The following is an 18,054-nucleotide window of genomic DNA, read 5'->3' as shown; positions in this document are numbered from 1 at the left end:
CATTTTTTAAAAAGGTCTCCCAAAAAGATCATGTAATTTTCCTTTGTTTATACAGTTTTAGAAGCGTCAGTTTGGTATAGTGTTCCTTGTTCTTCTACATTACATGTCTGTTTTGGATTCGGTTTCTGGCCTGATCAGTGTCCCTTTCCTGGGTGTATGTGTTTTGTTTTGTTTTTCTCTCTAGGATTCAGTTTATTTAGAATGTGGCATATGCAAAACTAGCCTGGTGTGAGTGTGGTTTTTCTTTGCATAATGGATTGGCACCTCATTCAGAGGTGATGCTGCAGGATTCAGAATAGACTCTGGAATCCTAATGTGCTCCCTTAAACTCTGCATGTTTAAAACTTAAACGCGAGCTGCTTGGAAGTTCTATACCTCAAACCTGGATTAAGTGTAGGAACATTTACACTACAAAATCAAACAAAATGTCTCTTCTCATGAAGCACTTTGGCTCCAAGTCACTCTGAATCAGTAGCATTTGATCCATATAAGGAAAATAGTAAATCATGGCATAGCAGGTACGGAAACTCTCACTACAGTCTATTAATGATTACCCAGATTAAAGTATGTTAAAAAGATTTAGTACAGTATCTAAGATAGACAGTGTGGCATAATGGTTAAGGCTTTGCACTTCAAACCCTGAGGTTGTGAGTTCAAATCCCACTACTAGCACTGTGTGACCCTGAGCAAGTCACTTGACCTACCTGTGCTTCAACTGAAAAAACAAAAGAAACCTAAGCAATTGTTTCTCAAATATTGTTAAGTCACCCTGAGTAAAGGCATCAACCAAATAAACTATGGTGGGCAATTGAGCCTTAACATCAGGACATACCCTACTCTTTGGAAAGATTGCCCTGGGATCTTTTACAACCACATAGAGTGAAGGAGGAGAACGGTCATCCCAGCTGGAGAGGAGAGGAATCCATTACCTGGATGGGAGGCAACAGCAACGATGCAGATGGATTGGCCAGCCAGTGTAAATTAATAGAATGAACAGTGATAGATGGGAGAAGTTTAATCCCCCATATGAGAGGTGGCAGTGGTCCTCACATAGGAACACAGTCAGGACACCCGCAGGGATGCTTGGGAGTTGAAGTCTGGATGTGCAGCTCTGTCAGGGTCCCTGTTATCGTTAGAGGGTGCGGTCAGGGGAGGACCACCCTACTTTTTCTATGACCCAGAAGTGCTTCCAAGAAGACATGGTGGGGTACTGGAAGTATTCCCAGGTCCAGCTTAAAAACCCTCAGTGGAGGTGAAGAAGGAGGAAGAATAGTTGGTTTATTGTTTATTTATTGAATACTTACAGAGCATTGCTGGAAAGAGGTCTGTGAAAAAATGCTTTGTAGAATAAATATCCTTTATTTTATGTATAAAATGTGTGTTGTGTTACTGTGTCTGTGGTTTCTCTGGCACCCCCTTGTGGTTACAAGAGTCAGCTTTACATCTCATCTGAAGGAGTGTGCTAATTTTTACAGCACGGTGACCCCCATCACTGCACTGGGGCATTGGGATCCACAAACAGACCACAAGGTAAGTGTCTCTGTTGGCCTCTCCAACACCTCCTCCAGCAGCAACCCAATCTCTTCCTAAATGGTCTCCCAACCACGTACTTGCCAGATCACATAAACAAAACAATTAATAGGCTGTCATGAATTTTTCTGAACACAGTACGGAAAAAAAGTCCACTTCAGATGAAGTTTATTAATTTCAAGAAATACTAAGACATTTTAAATTGTTGTCCTTTTGAGCAAACATGCTTGCAATTACCAGTGTAACTAAAACATTATTGCTTACTGAAATCATAGTATTAAATTTATGGAGACTTTGCAATACTTATTTATATTAAAGATGAGTTCAGCACTAATTGATACAAATCAATTCAGTGACACCCGCCAGAGACTGGAAATCATTTAAATGGATCTGAACTTGTCCTATAAATTTCACACAAGGCCTAAAGGGAGGCGAACCCTCTATTGACATTTTACGTTGAAATGGAGCATTGAACATCAAGCCATTGCCTTTCAAAACATATTAATAGCATGGTGGTAAGTGGAAATGCAATATGCTTTAAAGGACACATGATACAGGCTTCTGTCAAATACACTAACATACTGGAAGTGAACAGTAGTTGTTGTATGAAGGACTCTGAATTAGATGGAATTGAGCAGAAGGGCAGCACAGTTACAAGTAAAGATGCTAGTGTTGGTTATTCAAATGAATGGTCTTGCTGTTTTTCAGTACGACTCCACAACTTATACACCACACTGCATGAAACTGTCAGTATAGGCTAGAAAAAGAGATAAGTGTTTCAGTCTGAGAATTGGGAAGCATACCGCTCAAGAAATGCAAAAGAAAAATAACAGAAGTTGTAGGAAATGCACTTCATGTCACCGTAACTGGCATTGTAAAGAGGTCTGTAACAGTGTGGGCCATGGGAAGTACAGTCTGACAGAATGACTGATATAAGCCAGAGTAAAAATTAATTTGAGATTTTTTGTTCAAGTTTCCTACCTCAACACCAAATAAGACAACACTTCGAAGTCCAGGAATCTCTGCAAGTGCGGTTTCCACTTCAGGCAGTACCATAGAAAACTTTGTTTTAGGAAAGACAAACTTGACTCCAGTGAGATCGAGCTCCTGGACTGTACTGCCGAGTCCCTTGGGGTACTGCTCAGAAACAATCACTGGAATTCCTAATAAGCGGGCACCCTGAAGCTGAAAGACAAGAATGAAACCAACACCTCCTGAAGTTTTCTCCTTTGTACAATTCTAAATCAAAATTTAAAAAGCAGCTGAATTCAAAGTGCTGTATTCATCAGTGATTAATTTCTCGTAAGGGATTATTTGACATTGTTAATTAAACAATACAATAATAGCCTGGCACATTCTGTAAAAGTAATTATTGTTTAAAGATCACTGTACATTACTAAATATTTCTAATTCATTGCCTTGTTGGGGTCTAATTTTTTAAGCCATCCATTTTTATAAACATCTTGGCAAACTTACTTCATCCAGTTCATAGTGTTACTGGCCCAGAGGCTGTTCGGTTATCATGTATAATATAAATTGACCTGTCTAACCATTCAGTAAGCCAGAATTTCATAGAGTACACTTTGGAGGTAAGGGGAACTCATCTTAATTATGCCAAAGAGAACAACTCACATTAAAATTACAACTGAGCATACATGAATGTTATTAGGGCAGCAGTAAACTCATTGAAGTAATACTTGCTTGGACAGAACATCGGCTCAACATCTCAACTCTGTCCTTTATCACTGAAACGTCTGACTCAGACTTATACCTTATTATCTTTTTTTGAACTCTCCACTGTGCCTAGAATTTTCATCTCTGTTACAGTCATAACCTCAAGAGGGGAGTAGGGGCATGGAACACTCCGACGGCCTGCATAAGGCGGCAGTTCAATGACTGTAATGCTCTAAACTCACAAACGTTACACCAACTTCAATTCCCATGTTAGAATGTTAAGGATTTGCAATTATTATTATTGTTATTTGGTCACAATATAATTGTCCTCTGTGTTTTGAACTCTGCACTTTTTTTTAGCACTCTGCAGATAAAATTCTTGTCATTATTACTGTGTCGGTCAATTTATGCCCCAAAACTCACAAGTATCAAGCAGCTGTAGCTCTGCAGCACTTTGACCAATTGATCAATGCCTACAGAACAGGTCTGGCTGCAGTTACTGCTGCTAACTGAACTGCGCCAGTGGACAATCAAACTTTCATACAACGTAATAGGTATTATGGACCTTTATGTTATTTAATCACTCAGGATATGAGTTTGCATGAAGATCCTGTATATTATACATTGACCGTACATTCTGACATTAATCTTCGGTATCAGTTAAGAGATACTCATTGATGTAATTTGATAAAGAGATTCTTCTTGGAGGTCATTGCCGTTTATGATAATAATAGTTGTAGTGAGGGCAGCACGGTGGCGCAGTGGGTAGCGCTGCTGCCTTGCAGTTGGGAGACCTGGGGACCCGGGTTTGCTTCCCAGGTCCTCCCTGCGTGGAGTTTGCATGTTCTCCCCGTGTCTGCGTGGGTTTCCTCCGGGCGCTCCGGTTTCCTCCCACAGTCCAAAGACATGCAGGTTAGGTGGATTGGCGATTCTAAATTGGCCCTAGTGTGTGCTTGGTGTATGGGTGTGTTTGTGTGTGTCCTGCGGTGGGTTGGCACCCTGCCCGGGATTGGTTCCTGCCTTGTGCCCTGTGTTGGCTGGGATTGGCTCCAGCAGACCCCCGTGACCCTGTGTTCGGATTCAGCGGGGTTGGACAATGGATGGATGGATGGATAGTTGTAGTGAGCAGACTGTTGTGATAGGTGGGGTTTTTTTTTTTTTTTTTTTTTCTTTTAATGATCATGGTCTTGTATTTAACATAAAATCCAAAGAGAAGCTGAATAATATGATACTGAAATTTGAAGTTAGTAAATGCAGGAAACACTGAGGTGATGGTTTAAAAGTACTCAAAGAACATGTGTGTGTGTGAGACTATGTGGTATATAATGTAAAATGAAAAAGTGACAAAATTACCCATAAGTTGCCCTAATTCAGAGTGTTTATGGAAAATATGATTTATTTCATAAGGCAGAAGTACATAATAAAATATTTGAAATATTAAAAGTGTGCTTCAGTTTAAATGTTTAAAGTCCTAAGTATGCTCAATTGTAATAGAAATTTGTCATTTTCAACCTCTGTTGGAGGTCCGTACAGGGCCAGATCCCTAGTAAAGGATCAAAAATAACATCATATTCATAATTTGCTGATCTTAAAATAGTGTAGAACACCCCACATGCTTTTGTTTGGAATCTGTAATTTTTAACAATCTGAGAGTGGCTCTTAGAGGGCTAGGACCACCAATAAAGAAGCAAATATCAAAAATATTATCATATTTGTGATCAGCAACCTTGAAATAGCATAAAACAACACCCCACATGTCTATACTACTGATCCACATTATTTCCGAAGTTGAGTGAAATGGAGTAACTTTGAAATACGAGGTGAACCTCTGCGGTCAGTTGACGTAACATTAACAACTTCAAGTCCTTATGAGCATTTTTGCTGATGGTTTACTCTTTAAAAATAAAGGTGTAAATTCCAGCACAAAATATGGTACAAAAATGGCCTAAAACATTTGAGTTTTCCAGGTCTAAAAGGGCCGGGGGGCCAAAAAGCCTGAATGTCTTGCATAACTAGACATTAAGACGAGTTGAACGGTGTATAATATGTGGGGGGTTTTCTTGAGGTTAAAAAAAAAAAAAAAAATTTAAATGATTTTAAAGTGTCTGTAAATAATTCTTATGAACACAGTAATGTTAATGTAAATATGAAAACAATAATGTGACAATAATATGAATGTAAATATAAATGGAATATAAAATTGAAAATAAAGTGAATGTGTATGGTGGTAGATGCTGATGACAGGCAAGGACATCAAAACCAAGAAGTAATAAAAACACAGAAAAGCAAAGCTGGAGAGTTTAGATGGCAATCATTAACACAGAAAACTATTTTTCTTCATCGTGTATTTGCTGCAGTTGTAAAACTGAAATGGCTTTATTCAGTAATTCAAGACCATTACTTTCTTTTAACTAATATAAAAGTACAGAATTTACTTCAAACCTATTAACACCATAATCTACTTACAAGTCTTTGTCCAACACTTATAATATCTCCAAAGTACTTGATGGCAGGCCTGAACCTTTCTTGCATATCACAGCAAAAGAAAATTGTGCTTGAGGAAGAAAGGTTTCCAAGTGTTGTGATCTGTATGATACAAAAATAATCAGTTAATTTCATTTTTAAGTAGAAGTAAAATTTGACTGAAACAATGACCTCACTTCAGCCGAGCATATACAGTACAGATAAAGTAAGCATACAAAACATACACAGATATTTATAAAGAGGCAGGAACTAACGCCTCACATTTAAAAGTAACCTAAACTTTACATATTTGCATACGTACGCGGTGTTGTAAGCTTCTATACTCGTGGTACTTTTCAGGGTCACACTTCTCAACCCTTCAGCACTCTAGCCGAGGGCACATTTAAGAGACTGCCTGGAGCTGAACACAAATGTTGGTGCTAAAACATTAAAAGTAAATGATGTTACATACCGTATATACTCTGGTTCAAGTTCTCCCACGGATACGTCGGGCTTGATTTTACTGTATAATTTCTGGTATTTTATAATGCTGGTCGTATAAATCGAATGTGGAAAACTCACGCTATTGGTCCAAGAGATTATGATATGCTAACACGCACCTGAGAAAGTAACCAAGGAGCACACTGTCTTTTTTTTCTACGGTATTGTGCCTACGTGACCACATGGTAATATCCAAACTATTCCAAGGCAACGATTGCACTGTTTTGTGTTTTTTGTATCTCACACCCTCATACACCTTTATCGTAAGAGCATCCCTGATCTACGATGGAGCGTTTGATCAGAAGAAAATATGAAGCTGGTATTAAATTAAACGTCGTTGTGTGGCAAAAGAAATTGGTAACTGCGCTGCTGCAACAAAATTCAATGTGTCTGAGAAACTGGTGTGAGATTGGAGAAGGCCAGAAGATGTAAAAAAATTAATTAATTAATTGTCATATTTTTTGAATGGGCGTGTAAGTCAGAGTCTGATTTTATGATCGATTTTTCAGGTTTCAAGGCCTGACTTATATGCGAGTATATATAGGTAGTTAGATTATTTTTTAAAATAACAACATAATGCAGTATTCACAGCGCATCACTTTTTCCACATTTTGTTATGTTACAGCCTTATTCCAAAATGGATTAAATTCATTTTTTTTCCTCACAATTCTACACACAACACCCCATAATGACAACGTGAAAAAAGTTTACTTGAGATTTTTGCAAATTTATTAAAAATAAAAAAATTGAGAAAGCACATGTACATAAGTATTCACAGCCTTTGCCATGAAGCTCAAAATTGAGCTCAGGTGCATCCTGTTTCCCCTGATCATCCTTGAGATGTTTCTGCAACTTCATTGGAGTCCACCTGTGGTAAATTCAGTTGATTGGACATGATTTGGAAAGGCACACACCTGTCTATATAAGGTCCCACAGTTGACAGTTCATGTCAGAGCACAAACCAAGCATGAAGTCAAAGGAATTGTCTGTAGACCTCCGAGACAGGATTGTCTCGAGGCACAAATCTGGGGAAGGTTACAGAAAAATATCTGCTGCTTTGAAAGTCCCAATGAGCACAGTGGCCTCCATCATCTGTAAGTGGAAGAAGTTCGAAACCACCAGGACTCTTCCTAGAGCTGGCCAGCCATCTAAACTGAGCAATCGGGGGAGAAGGGCCTTAGTCAGGGAGGTGACCAAGAACCCGATGGTCACTCTGTCAGAGCTCCAGAGGTCCTCTGTTGAGAGAGGAGAACCTTCCAGAAGGACAACCATCTCTGCAGCAATCCACCAATCAGGCCTGTATGGTAGAGTGGCCAGACGGAAGCCACTCCTTAGTAAAAGGCACATGGCAGCCCGCCTGGAGTTTGCCAAAAGGCACCTGAAGGACTCTCTGACCATAAGGAAAATTCTCTGGTCTGATGAGACAAAGATTGAACTCTTTGGTGTGAATGCCAGGCGTCACGTTTGGAGGAAACCAGGCACCGCTCATTACCAGGCCAATACCATCCCTACAGTGAAGCATGGTGGTGGCAGCATCATGCTGTGGGGATGTTTTTCAGCGGCAGGGACTGGGAGACTAGTCAGGATAAAGGGAAAGATGACTGCAGCAATGTACAGACACATCCTGGATGAAAACCTGCTCCAGAGCGCTCTTGACCTCAGACTGGGGCGACGGTTCATCTTTCAGTAGGACAACGACCCTAAACACACGGCCAAGATATCAAAGGAGTGGCTTCAGGACAACTCTGTGAATGTCCTTGAGTGGCCCAGCCAGAGCCAAGACTTGAATCCGATTGAACATCTCTGGAGAGATCTTAAAATGGCTGTGCACCGACGCTTCAAATCCAACCTGATGGAGCTTGAGAGGTGCTGCAAAGAGGAATGGGCGGAACTGGCCAAGGATAGGTGTGCCAAGCTTGTGGCATCATATTCAAAAAGACTTGAGGCTGTGATTGCTGCCAAAGGTGCATCGACAAACTATTGAGCAAAGGCTGTGAATACTTATGTACATGGGATTTCTCAGTTTTTAAATTTTTAATAAATTTCCAAAAACCTCAAGTAAACTTTTCTCACGTTGTCATTATGGGGTGTTGTGTGTAGAATTCTGAGGAAAAAAATGAATTTAATCCATTTTGGAATAAGGCTGTAACATAACAAAATGTGGAAAAAGTGATGCGCTGTGAATACTTTCCGGATGCACTGTATTTTATTGAATTAAAAATACCTGCCTCACAAAAAAAAAAACAGATGTGTTACTCTTGAAGCTTATTCCCAAAACTCAAAAAAAAAAAAATTACTGTGTTATTCTGCAGAAATATACAGCAGTATACATCCAACCAGAAAAGAATGGGTGGCGTTCAGTCCAGTAATAGAAGCCTCTTAATAAAGTGTAAATTTAGTGTTTATCCAGTTATTTGCTATAGATACGTTGAAACAGTATGATCTGTTGATCTGAACAGTTTAGTAGCTCTACTGTAACCAGTCCTGTGCACAAAAAATAATTCACTTTAAAAAACCAAACTGGCACTTGCACTTCATCCACTGAGCGCAGCTTGCATTCTCCTGCCCCTAATGCAGTGCTCAGTGTTTTGAGTGACAGTTGCATAAATAAAACTGTCAACCTCTGGTTAACATCTCCAGCTCACAGACTTCTAAGAACTCTCCTAGAATAGCTGGAAGATTTAATTTATCTCAGAATCTCGTGTGCTCTCTATCAGGGAGAGTTGTTTCTTCTTCTTTTTTTTTTTTTCTTGAAAGAACACGTCATTTCACAGTGCCACCATTAGTATGGACATGGCATCACTCGACCAGCGAGTTTCAACGGGATCGAGATACACAATTCACTGCCACTGGAAAGAAATCTGACAAAGTGTGCTAAGAAGTACCTCTGGGGGTCTGTTCTGCCCGCTGCTATCAGGCAATTCAGTGCTTCCTCCTGACATATTACAAATTCATTTTGAAATCTCTGCATAATATACAGTTATTTATTTATTTATGTTTATTTACTCATTGATTGATTGGCTGTATCATCTGTCCTGAGAGTATGTGTCCTTGTTTTTTATGTTTCTGCTGCTGTATGCATGTGAATATCCCCTTGAGATAAATAAAGTTTATCTAATCAGCAAGCTGCAATGCTGAACGGAGAAGCCTGCATTAGATAGTCCATATAACTGAGTAACTCGTCAGCAACATGTACAGAATACATGATATAACACTATTTGAAATTAATTCACATATTTATTATTATACTGTACAGTGATGACAATTTGAACTGAATGGTCCGACTCATGCAAGTGGAACAATCACACTGCACCTGCAGGACCCCCATCTATTTATAGTGTTACACTGAAGAACGATGTGTGAAAGGAACTGACTCAAGTGACATCGCTAAGAAAATCAGGACAAAGGCGGCTGTGTATGTTTTCAAAAAACATTGTAACTCTAAATGTCACCAACGCTAACAAATAAATCACAAGGTTTTTTCTAAAGTGAGATTCTGAATCCCTAAAAAGGAAATACAACTCTTTATCTGAATAAAAGGAGAAGACTAAATGCTTCTCTAAATCCCGTATCAGTCATTAAAAGGTACAAACGTGCATCACGTTAAGACTCAACAATCTAGGAGGCGACTGTGATTACTTCACATCTTGTGTGACCTTTGTGACAAGCGGTTTGCTTGAAGAATGCAGCAGCTGTAACACTAAGAAGTCAAACGGTGCATCATCTGACGTGACCGGGAAAAGACGAGCATAGAGCTAAAGAAATGTAAAGACTGCAAAGTAATGCACACCTAGCACACCTGGCTTCGAGTTTGTTTTTTTATTTTAACATAAACTGGAAAAGAATTTACTGTAGAAGACAAGATTTCTACTTCTGTTATTTCATAAAGTTCAGTCTTGTTTATCATGGTGTCAGAAAGTGGAGACATGTTTGTCTGATATGCGGCTGACAATTTTAAACTCCTTAGTGTTACATGTGAAAAGCACATTACTTTTTACTTTTTTTGGCTTTAAAAATGACATTTTTATTAAATCTCACCTTTCCACTGTAAAACGTGAAAAACACTACAAGTACAAAGTGAGAAATATAAAAGTGCAATAATGATACAAATAATAATGATTAATAAAAAAATATGAAATGAATAATACAAATAATAATAATCTAAAAATGAATAATACGAAAAATAATAATAATATGAAATGAATAATAATAATGATGTTGCTAATGCCGTATATACCGTCAAAATATGTCTTTTGTGTGGTATATCTTTGATTGGGTGTACGGTCATTTACCCGACACTGTTCAGCTTAACAGTTCGTCCCAACAACAATTCTTTCGATCACGGCATCATCAAGAAATAACTTCAAGTAAGCAAGTGTTCACTTTTATTTCTGGCTGCGCCACAAAATCAAAATGAGGTGGTGTGGATTTATTTGAAGCAGGGTCAAAAGAAACCCAAACGTGAGCGTCACTTTAGGATTCATCAAACTCACTTCCGGTTTCACCATCCATTTTAATTTCACTGCCTGAAGATAGATTCACTTTGTCATCACTGCCGATGTGAGGCTCTTCAACATCACTGCTCATATCACGGTCAGGAGCGTGCAAAACACCTGGGCTACTGAAAAATGTTTCTTACCAGACGCCATTATGAGCCTAGGAGAAGACACATCTACACCGTTGCCCAGGGAAAACTCGGGTCTGATGCTTACATAAGACACGTCTACACCATTACCAAAGTAACACTCGGGACCAACGCTATCAGCACTTCTACAGGCCGAGTAATTCTCAGGTCTAAGGCTTACGCGAGTCGCGTCTATACAGTCGGATTAACGCTTTTAACACTGTTTTTACAGCCCGAGTGGTGCTCAGGTCTAAAGCCGAGGAGGTTAATACTCTGCACTTGTGACAGTCCTACTACTAAAACTACTAAAGTACTACTGCAGTCTTAACTGAGATACTATTTCAACACATTATGTCTCCTAAAGTCTATCACAGCACCACAGAAGTCCATTTAACATAATAAATATGACAATTCAGCCTATTAGAATAATATTTAATGTTTACCTCAATATGATGTATGGATAAAAACTGCAACTTAGGAATGCTGAAAACTAACTAAAACCAGAAGATTAAAAATTTAGCAGCTTTGCTCACTGCCAAATTTCCCCCTGGGACACAAAATTCTATCTATCTTCAGAATCAGGGAAGATTTAGTGAAGAATTTCAGAATTTTCTGTGTCCTTGCATTAATCTGTTGTTATTTAAAATACAACTAATCTTTTAACTAGATGCTAGTTATAGATAAGACTCTACAAAAAACACAAAGATGGCCACTTTTTGGGGCCTTTCTAACACCTGCTAAGGCAACACTAATGATCTGCATTGAACAAGGAATGGTAACCTTTAGGATGACTGCTTCTCCTAAAAGGGCAAATTCATCAAACAACTACATGACATTTGGATGTGATTTAAACGGGGCCATCACTATAGAAAAAAATGGCACCAATCAAAAGAAATCTCTGAAGACCCCAGTAAAAGGAATATTTACATTAATGAGACTCAAAAGTATTACACAGTAACTTCAAAAACACATTGGCCTGAAATCCAGTGACAGGATGTACAAATGATGAATATTAAACGATATCAGTACTCCTCACCATAACGAAGTGGTGAATATCCCAGGAAGTCATAAATACACTCAAAGTAACATCCAAGGTTCAGCAGGCCGGTTTTGTGTTGGCTAACATCATAGTTCAGCACTTAAAGGGTACCCAGCAGAAGATGAGCCAAGCAGAACGGGACGACTCCTTAAAAAAAAACTTCTGACCTCATCTGTTACAGGCTACCTGGATAATCGTACTGAAGAAGGCAGTGTGGCACAGCGGTTAAGGCTTTAGACTTCAGACGTTGAGGTGGTGGGTTCAAATCCCGCCACTGTGACCTTGAGCAAGTCACTTCACCCACTTGTGCTCCAATTGGAAAAAGAAAAATAAACGTAACCAACTGTATCTCAAGTGGTGCAAGTTGCTTTGGATGAAGTTGTCACCCAAATAAATAAATGTAAATGTGGACAGATGAGATATAGATGTATGTCAGGTATAAATGAGAAACACTAATGGAGGAAGGAATTATATAAGACTGAGCAGTTATTCTGAGGAGTTATTCTGAACAGTCAGCATGGGTTCAGAAGAAGGAGGTCGTGTTTTACTAACATGCTGGAATTCTATGAGGAGGTGACAAAAGCATACGATCAAAGTGGAGCTTATGATATTATTCATCTGGACTTTCAGAAATTATTTGATAAGGTGCCACATGAGAGGTTGGGCATCAAACTAAAAGAAGTGGGAGTTCAGAGTGATGTTTTTAGATGGGTGCAGAATTGGCTCAGACACAGGAAGCAGAGGGAGATGGTGTGAGGAACCTCATCAGAACTGTTAAGAGTGGTGTTCCACAGGGGTCTGTGCAAGGGCCGCTGTTATGTTTAATATATATATATATATATATATACATATATATAAATAAATGATTTAGATAGTAATATAAGTAACAAGCTGGTTAAGTCTGCAGATGATACCAAGATAGGTGAATTAGCAGATAATTTGGAATCCGTTATATCATTACAGAGGACTTGGATAGCATACAGGCTTGGCCAGATTTGTGGCAGATGAAATTTAATGTCAGTAAATGTAAAGTATTACACATAGGGAGTAAAAATGTTAGGTTTGAATACACAATGGGCTGTCGGAAAATCAAAAGTACATCTTATGAGAAGGATTTAGGAGTCATAGTGGACTCTAAGCTATCGACTTCCCAACAGTGTTCAGAAGCCATTAAGAAGGCTAACAGAATGTGAGGTTATATAGCGCCTTGATGTGTGGAGTACAAGTCCCAGGAGGTTCTGCTCAAGCTTTATAATGCACTGGTGAGGCCTCATCTCGAGTACTGTGTGCAGTTTTGGTCTCCAGGCTACAAAAAGGACATAGCAGCACTAGTAAATGTCCAGAGAAGAGCGACTAGGCTGATTCCAGGGCTACAGGGGTTGAATTATGAGGAAAGATTAAAAGAGCTGAGCCTTTACAGTTTAAGCAAAAGCAGATTAAGACAAGACATGACTGAAGTGTTTAAAATTATGAAGGGAAGTAGTACAGTGGATTGAGACTGTTATGTTAAAATGAGTTCATCAAGAACACGGGGACATACAGTAGTTAGAAACTTGTTAAGGGTAAATTTCACACAAACATTAGGAAGTTTTACTTTACACAAAGAACGATAGATAGAATAAGCTACCAAGTAATGTGGTAGACAGTAAGACGTTGGGGACTTTCAAAACTCGACTTGATTTTTTTTTTGTTTTTTTTTAAGAAATAAGTGGATAGGACTGGCGAGCTTTGTTGGGCTGAATGGCTTGTTCTCATCTAGAGAGTGATCTAATGTTCACTAGATACCAACAAAGAACCCCAGCACAAGACTCTGGGAGTATAACGGTCTTGGGCTGTCTTGGAAACAAGTTATTAAAGGATTTCAGATTGAACAGTATGTGCGCGTTAGTTGAACCCACCACAGCACTTGTCTAAAACAAACAAGTAAATGGATATCAGAATCGCCAAAATCAAGAAAACGTCATATTTTAAAGTTTGAACTTAGCTGATATAAAATGTTGTGCTGTTAACAGAAGCAAGCAGCTGAAGCGCAGAAATTTCAGTAAGTCTGAAATTATACTGAGAAGAAGAAAGGGCCAAAAACACTTCAAAGCCAATGTGAATATTTCATCATAGAGGAATGGAAAAAACTTTTAGCTAGAATTATTGCTGTTAAAGATTGCGCTAGCAGTTATTAAATATGAAAACTCACATAATTTTTCCAAAAATAGGAGAGTAAATGTCCATTTATCAAGTTCAGGGTTTCAAGGAATCATGGCCTACTCCAGCAGAGCAGGACACAAAGTGGGGAAGCAACTCTCATGTGCAATGGAAAAACCTAGTATAGTAACTGCCATTTTGTTCAAAATTGAGTTTTGTTTTTTTTAGTTTTTGAAGATACGAAGTCTTTCCTGATGTTATAAGGTAGTGGTGATGGCCAAATAAGTCTTCATTGCCTTCATAGCACGATGGAAGAAGCTACTTTGTACACAGTATTTTACATACTGCAAGACAAAAACCTAACAACTCCTCTGACCGATGAGGAAAGACTACCTACCAATGAAAATGTTGGATTACGATCATGTGATTTAAATGCTGTGACTGCGTGATTTAAATGGCAGGTGTTGTTGATTCCTGGAAAAAACAAAACAAACAATGTTGTGTACATTAAAGCCCACTGCGGCACTTCTTGTGTGATTTTGGGCTATACAAAAATAAATTGTATTGTATTGTATTGTACATGAAGCTCGGAAAAAATTAAATCTAGAAATCGTTAATTATAGGACCACATCATTTTCTCAATTTGCCGAAAGATGTGACATACTGGGTTTTTCCATAGTCTGTGGGCAGGGCACCAGAACTTTGGACTGGAGTGTTCAGTAGCTTCTGATCTCTTACATGAACTTCAGAGCACATTCTACACATAATTCTAAAGCTTTCTGTCATTATCACATTCTAGTTACATGAACCCAAATAGATAATAATGCATCACAAAATTAAAAAAAAAATAATAATTGCATTGTCTCGAGAAACTACTATTTCAGAGATTAAACAATATTTTACATCATATGAAGTTTAGTGCCACCAGGCTGCCGGCTACTGAACCAGGAACAACTTCAGTATTATGAAAACTGAAATCTAGCACCACTTCTCTAGTTTAAAAAAAAAAAAAAAATCCCTTTGCAGTATACCGGTAACATTTATTGTCACATTCTACACTTAAGAAATACGACAAAACAAAACTAAACTGACAAATAATATATACTGACAAATATGGTATAGAATCTGAACACAGAGTTCCTTTTTTTAGGTAAAATACCCACTGACTTTTCCCAAATCTGTTATCTATTTGTGGTTATTTATGGAGCCTGTTATGGATCTAAATAAATACAGCAGCATGCAAAATTTTGGGCCCCCTTGCTCAAAATATCTGTTACTGTGAATAGTTACTGTAAGTGAGCAGAACATGTACTGATCTCCAAAAGGCATAAAGTTAAAGATGAACCGTTTCTTTTCAGAATTGTATATGAGATTAGTGTATTGTTTTTGTTTTCTACAAGTTTACAGTGGAAAAAGGAAAGGAGCACCATGAAAAAGTTTGGGCACCCCAAGATATTTGAGGTCTCAGATAATGCTTACTAAGGTCCCAGACCTTCATTAGCTCATTAGGGCTGTGGCGTGGTTACAATTATCATTTGGAAATCCCTAGTGATGCAAAGTGCAAAGCTGTTTAAATTCTCTGACTCCTCAAGCCTTGTCCCAACAATCATCAGCCATGGGCTCCTCTAAGCAGCTGCCTAGCACTCCGAAAAATAAAATAATTGATGCTCACAAAGCAGGAGAAGGCTACAAGAAGATAGCAAAACATGTTCAGGTATCTTTCTCCTCAGTTTGTAAAGTTATTAATAAATGGCAGATAACTAAAATAGTGGGGGGCAAGTCTGGAAGACCAAGAAAACTTTCTGAAAGAACTGCTCGTTGGGTTGCTAAAAAGGCAAATAAAAACCCTTTTGACTGTCAAAGAACTTCAGGAAGATTTAGCAGACTCTGGAGTGGTGGTGCAGTGTTCCACTAAACGGTGTCATCTCCAGACAGAAGAGCAGCTTCAGTGACAGACTGCTGTCACTGTCCTGCTCCACTGACAGACTGAGAAAATCGTTCCTCCCCCAAACTATGTGATTCTTCAATTCCACCTGGGGGGGTAAACGTTATATAAAGTTATTGTCTGTTTTTTACCTGCATTATTATCAATCTTTAAATTAATATTGTTTTTTGTATCAGTAAGTTGCTGCTGGAGTATGTGAATTTCCCCTTGGGATTAATAAAGTATCTATCTATCTATCTATCTACTGTGCAGTGTCACCTGAACAAATAGGACATTTACTGTACAATCAGCAGAAGAAAACCACTCCTGTTTCCTGGCTACAAAATTCAGTGCCTGAAGTTTGCAAATGAACATCTAAATAAGCCTGATGCATCCTGGAAACAAGACCTGTGCACTGATAAAGTCAAATAGAACTTTTTGGCCATAATGTGCAAAGGTATATTTGGAAAAAAAAGGTTGACGAATTCCAGGAAAAGATACCCTCTCCAAGTATTAAGCATCCATCATGCTTTGGGTTTGTGTTGCAGCCAGTGTGGCACAGGGAACATATCATTGGTTGAGGGAAGAATGGAATTCAAATAAATATCAGCAAATTCTGGAAGCAAACATCATACCGTCTGTAAAAAAGTTGAAGGTAAAAAGATAATGATCCGAAACACATCTCAAAATCTACACTGGAATACCTAAAGAGGCACAAGCTGATAGTTTTGCCATGGCCCTCACAGCCCCCCAACCTAAACATCATAGAAAATCTGTGGATAGATCTCGAAAGAGCAGTGCATGCAAGAAAGCCCAAGAATCTTGCAGAATTAGAAGCTTTTTGCAAGGATGAATGGGCAAAAATACCCCAAGTAAGAACTCAGACTACAAAAAGTGTTTAAAAGCTGTAATACTTGCCAAAAGGGGTGTTACTATTTACTGACCATGTTGTGTGCCCAAACTTCTGCTTTAGGCCCATTTAATTTTTTTTGGTATTTTGTACCAACGATTGATGGAAATAAAAATGTAATCTTGCTTAAAATATTAAAGAAATGTGTAAACTTTTAATTTTGTATCTTTTGGTGATCAGTTCATCTTCTGTTCACTAAACTATTCACAGTAACAAACATTTTTTAGCAAGGGTGCCAACACTTTTGCACACCACTGTAAAGGTTCTTTCTGGAAACTTCATGTGGCTGGTTACCCTATAATAATGCTCTGAAGCTCCATTTTGGCACCTTTATTCTTAAGACTGTACAGACTACAGAAAATGGTTCCTGTAGTGTGTCTTAGGCGGGGGCTAAAGCTCAGTAATCTATGGTACATTGAGCCAAATGTTACTCCTAGGTGCAATACCAGTCAGTAGCCCTCTGCACCCTCCGATGGTACAGGGGTCCCCAGCAGTGTGAAACAATGCTCCTTGACATGCTTCACCCACCAGTAAACAAAGTATATTGAATATCAGGAACAATTCCAATAAAAATGAATCTCAGTCTGCTCATTGTGCTGCAGCTTCAAGGTGGTTTGTTCCAAACTGGAAACACGAAGGGCATCGCTTCAGTCAAAACCATGCAGGTAATACCAGCTAAATTTAGCGAGCGGTAGTTTTGGTCACTGCTCTGAAAGGATCCATCACACAGCATGTTTGCTTGCGATCAACAAAACAAAAAACACTCGATAAGGAAATGCAAAATATACCTTAAATTACAAATAAGTAACGAACTCGGCTGCACGGTAACTATAACGCACATCCACTTCGCTTCGTGCAGTACAACAGAAGCTGATAAACAATTGAAATGCGGATGACATACTTTGTCGCCAGTCGATTTTTAAGGTTATGCATTGCTTACTGGCAATGTGTCAGTGCACAGATTTAATGATGTAAAAAATAGCTTCCAAAACTTTTCGGATTTATTTTAATAGGATCGTCTGAGGACTCCGAGGTTTTCATTCAAGCGACTGACAGACGGGTAGTACCCGGACACGTCAAGTATTTAAAGGACACGATAAAATCCGCGGAGGCACCTGTTGCGTCGTCAATTCTTATTCGTCTCCAACTCCGAAGGGAATAGCCTGGCACCATGTGCGTCCACGTCGTTCGCACCCACTTACCCACCCTTCTGTCCACTAGAGCAGGGGTAGGCAACGTCGGTCCTGGAG

The 18,054-nt window shown here is 38.8% G+C and overlaps 1 protein-coding gene across 1 annotated transcript in view; it reads right to left on the bottom strand.

Moving 5' to 3' along the window:
- isoc1 (isochorismatase domain containing 1) overlaps positions 1-18,054 on the bottom strand; it is a 30,530-nt gene that overhangs the window by 11,091 nt on the left and 1,385 nt on the right. The window contains exons 2-3 of the mRNA XM_051930213.1: positions 5,671-5,790; positions 2,512-2,715 (exon numbers count right to left, since the gene is read on the bottom strand). Of these exons, the coding sequence (XP_051786173.1) occupies positions 2,512-2,715; positions 5,671-5,790 (324 nt within the window). The remainder of the gene's footprint in view (positions 1-2,511; positions 2,716-5,670; positions 5,791-18,054) is intronic.

This window comes from Erpetoichthys calabaricus, chromosome 7 (assembly GCF_900747795.2).
Source record: "Erpetoichthys calabaricus chromosome 7, fErpCal1.3, whole genome shotgun sequence".
NCBI classification, from domain to species: Eukaryota; Metazoa; Chordata; class Cladistia; order Polypteriformes; family Polypteridae; genus Erpetoichthys; species Erpetoichthys calabaricus.
The sequence above is the reverse complement of the archived record's forward strand: the minus strand, read 5'-3'. Positions and strand labels throughout refer to the sequence as shown.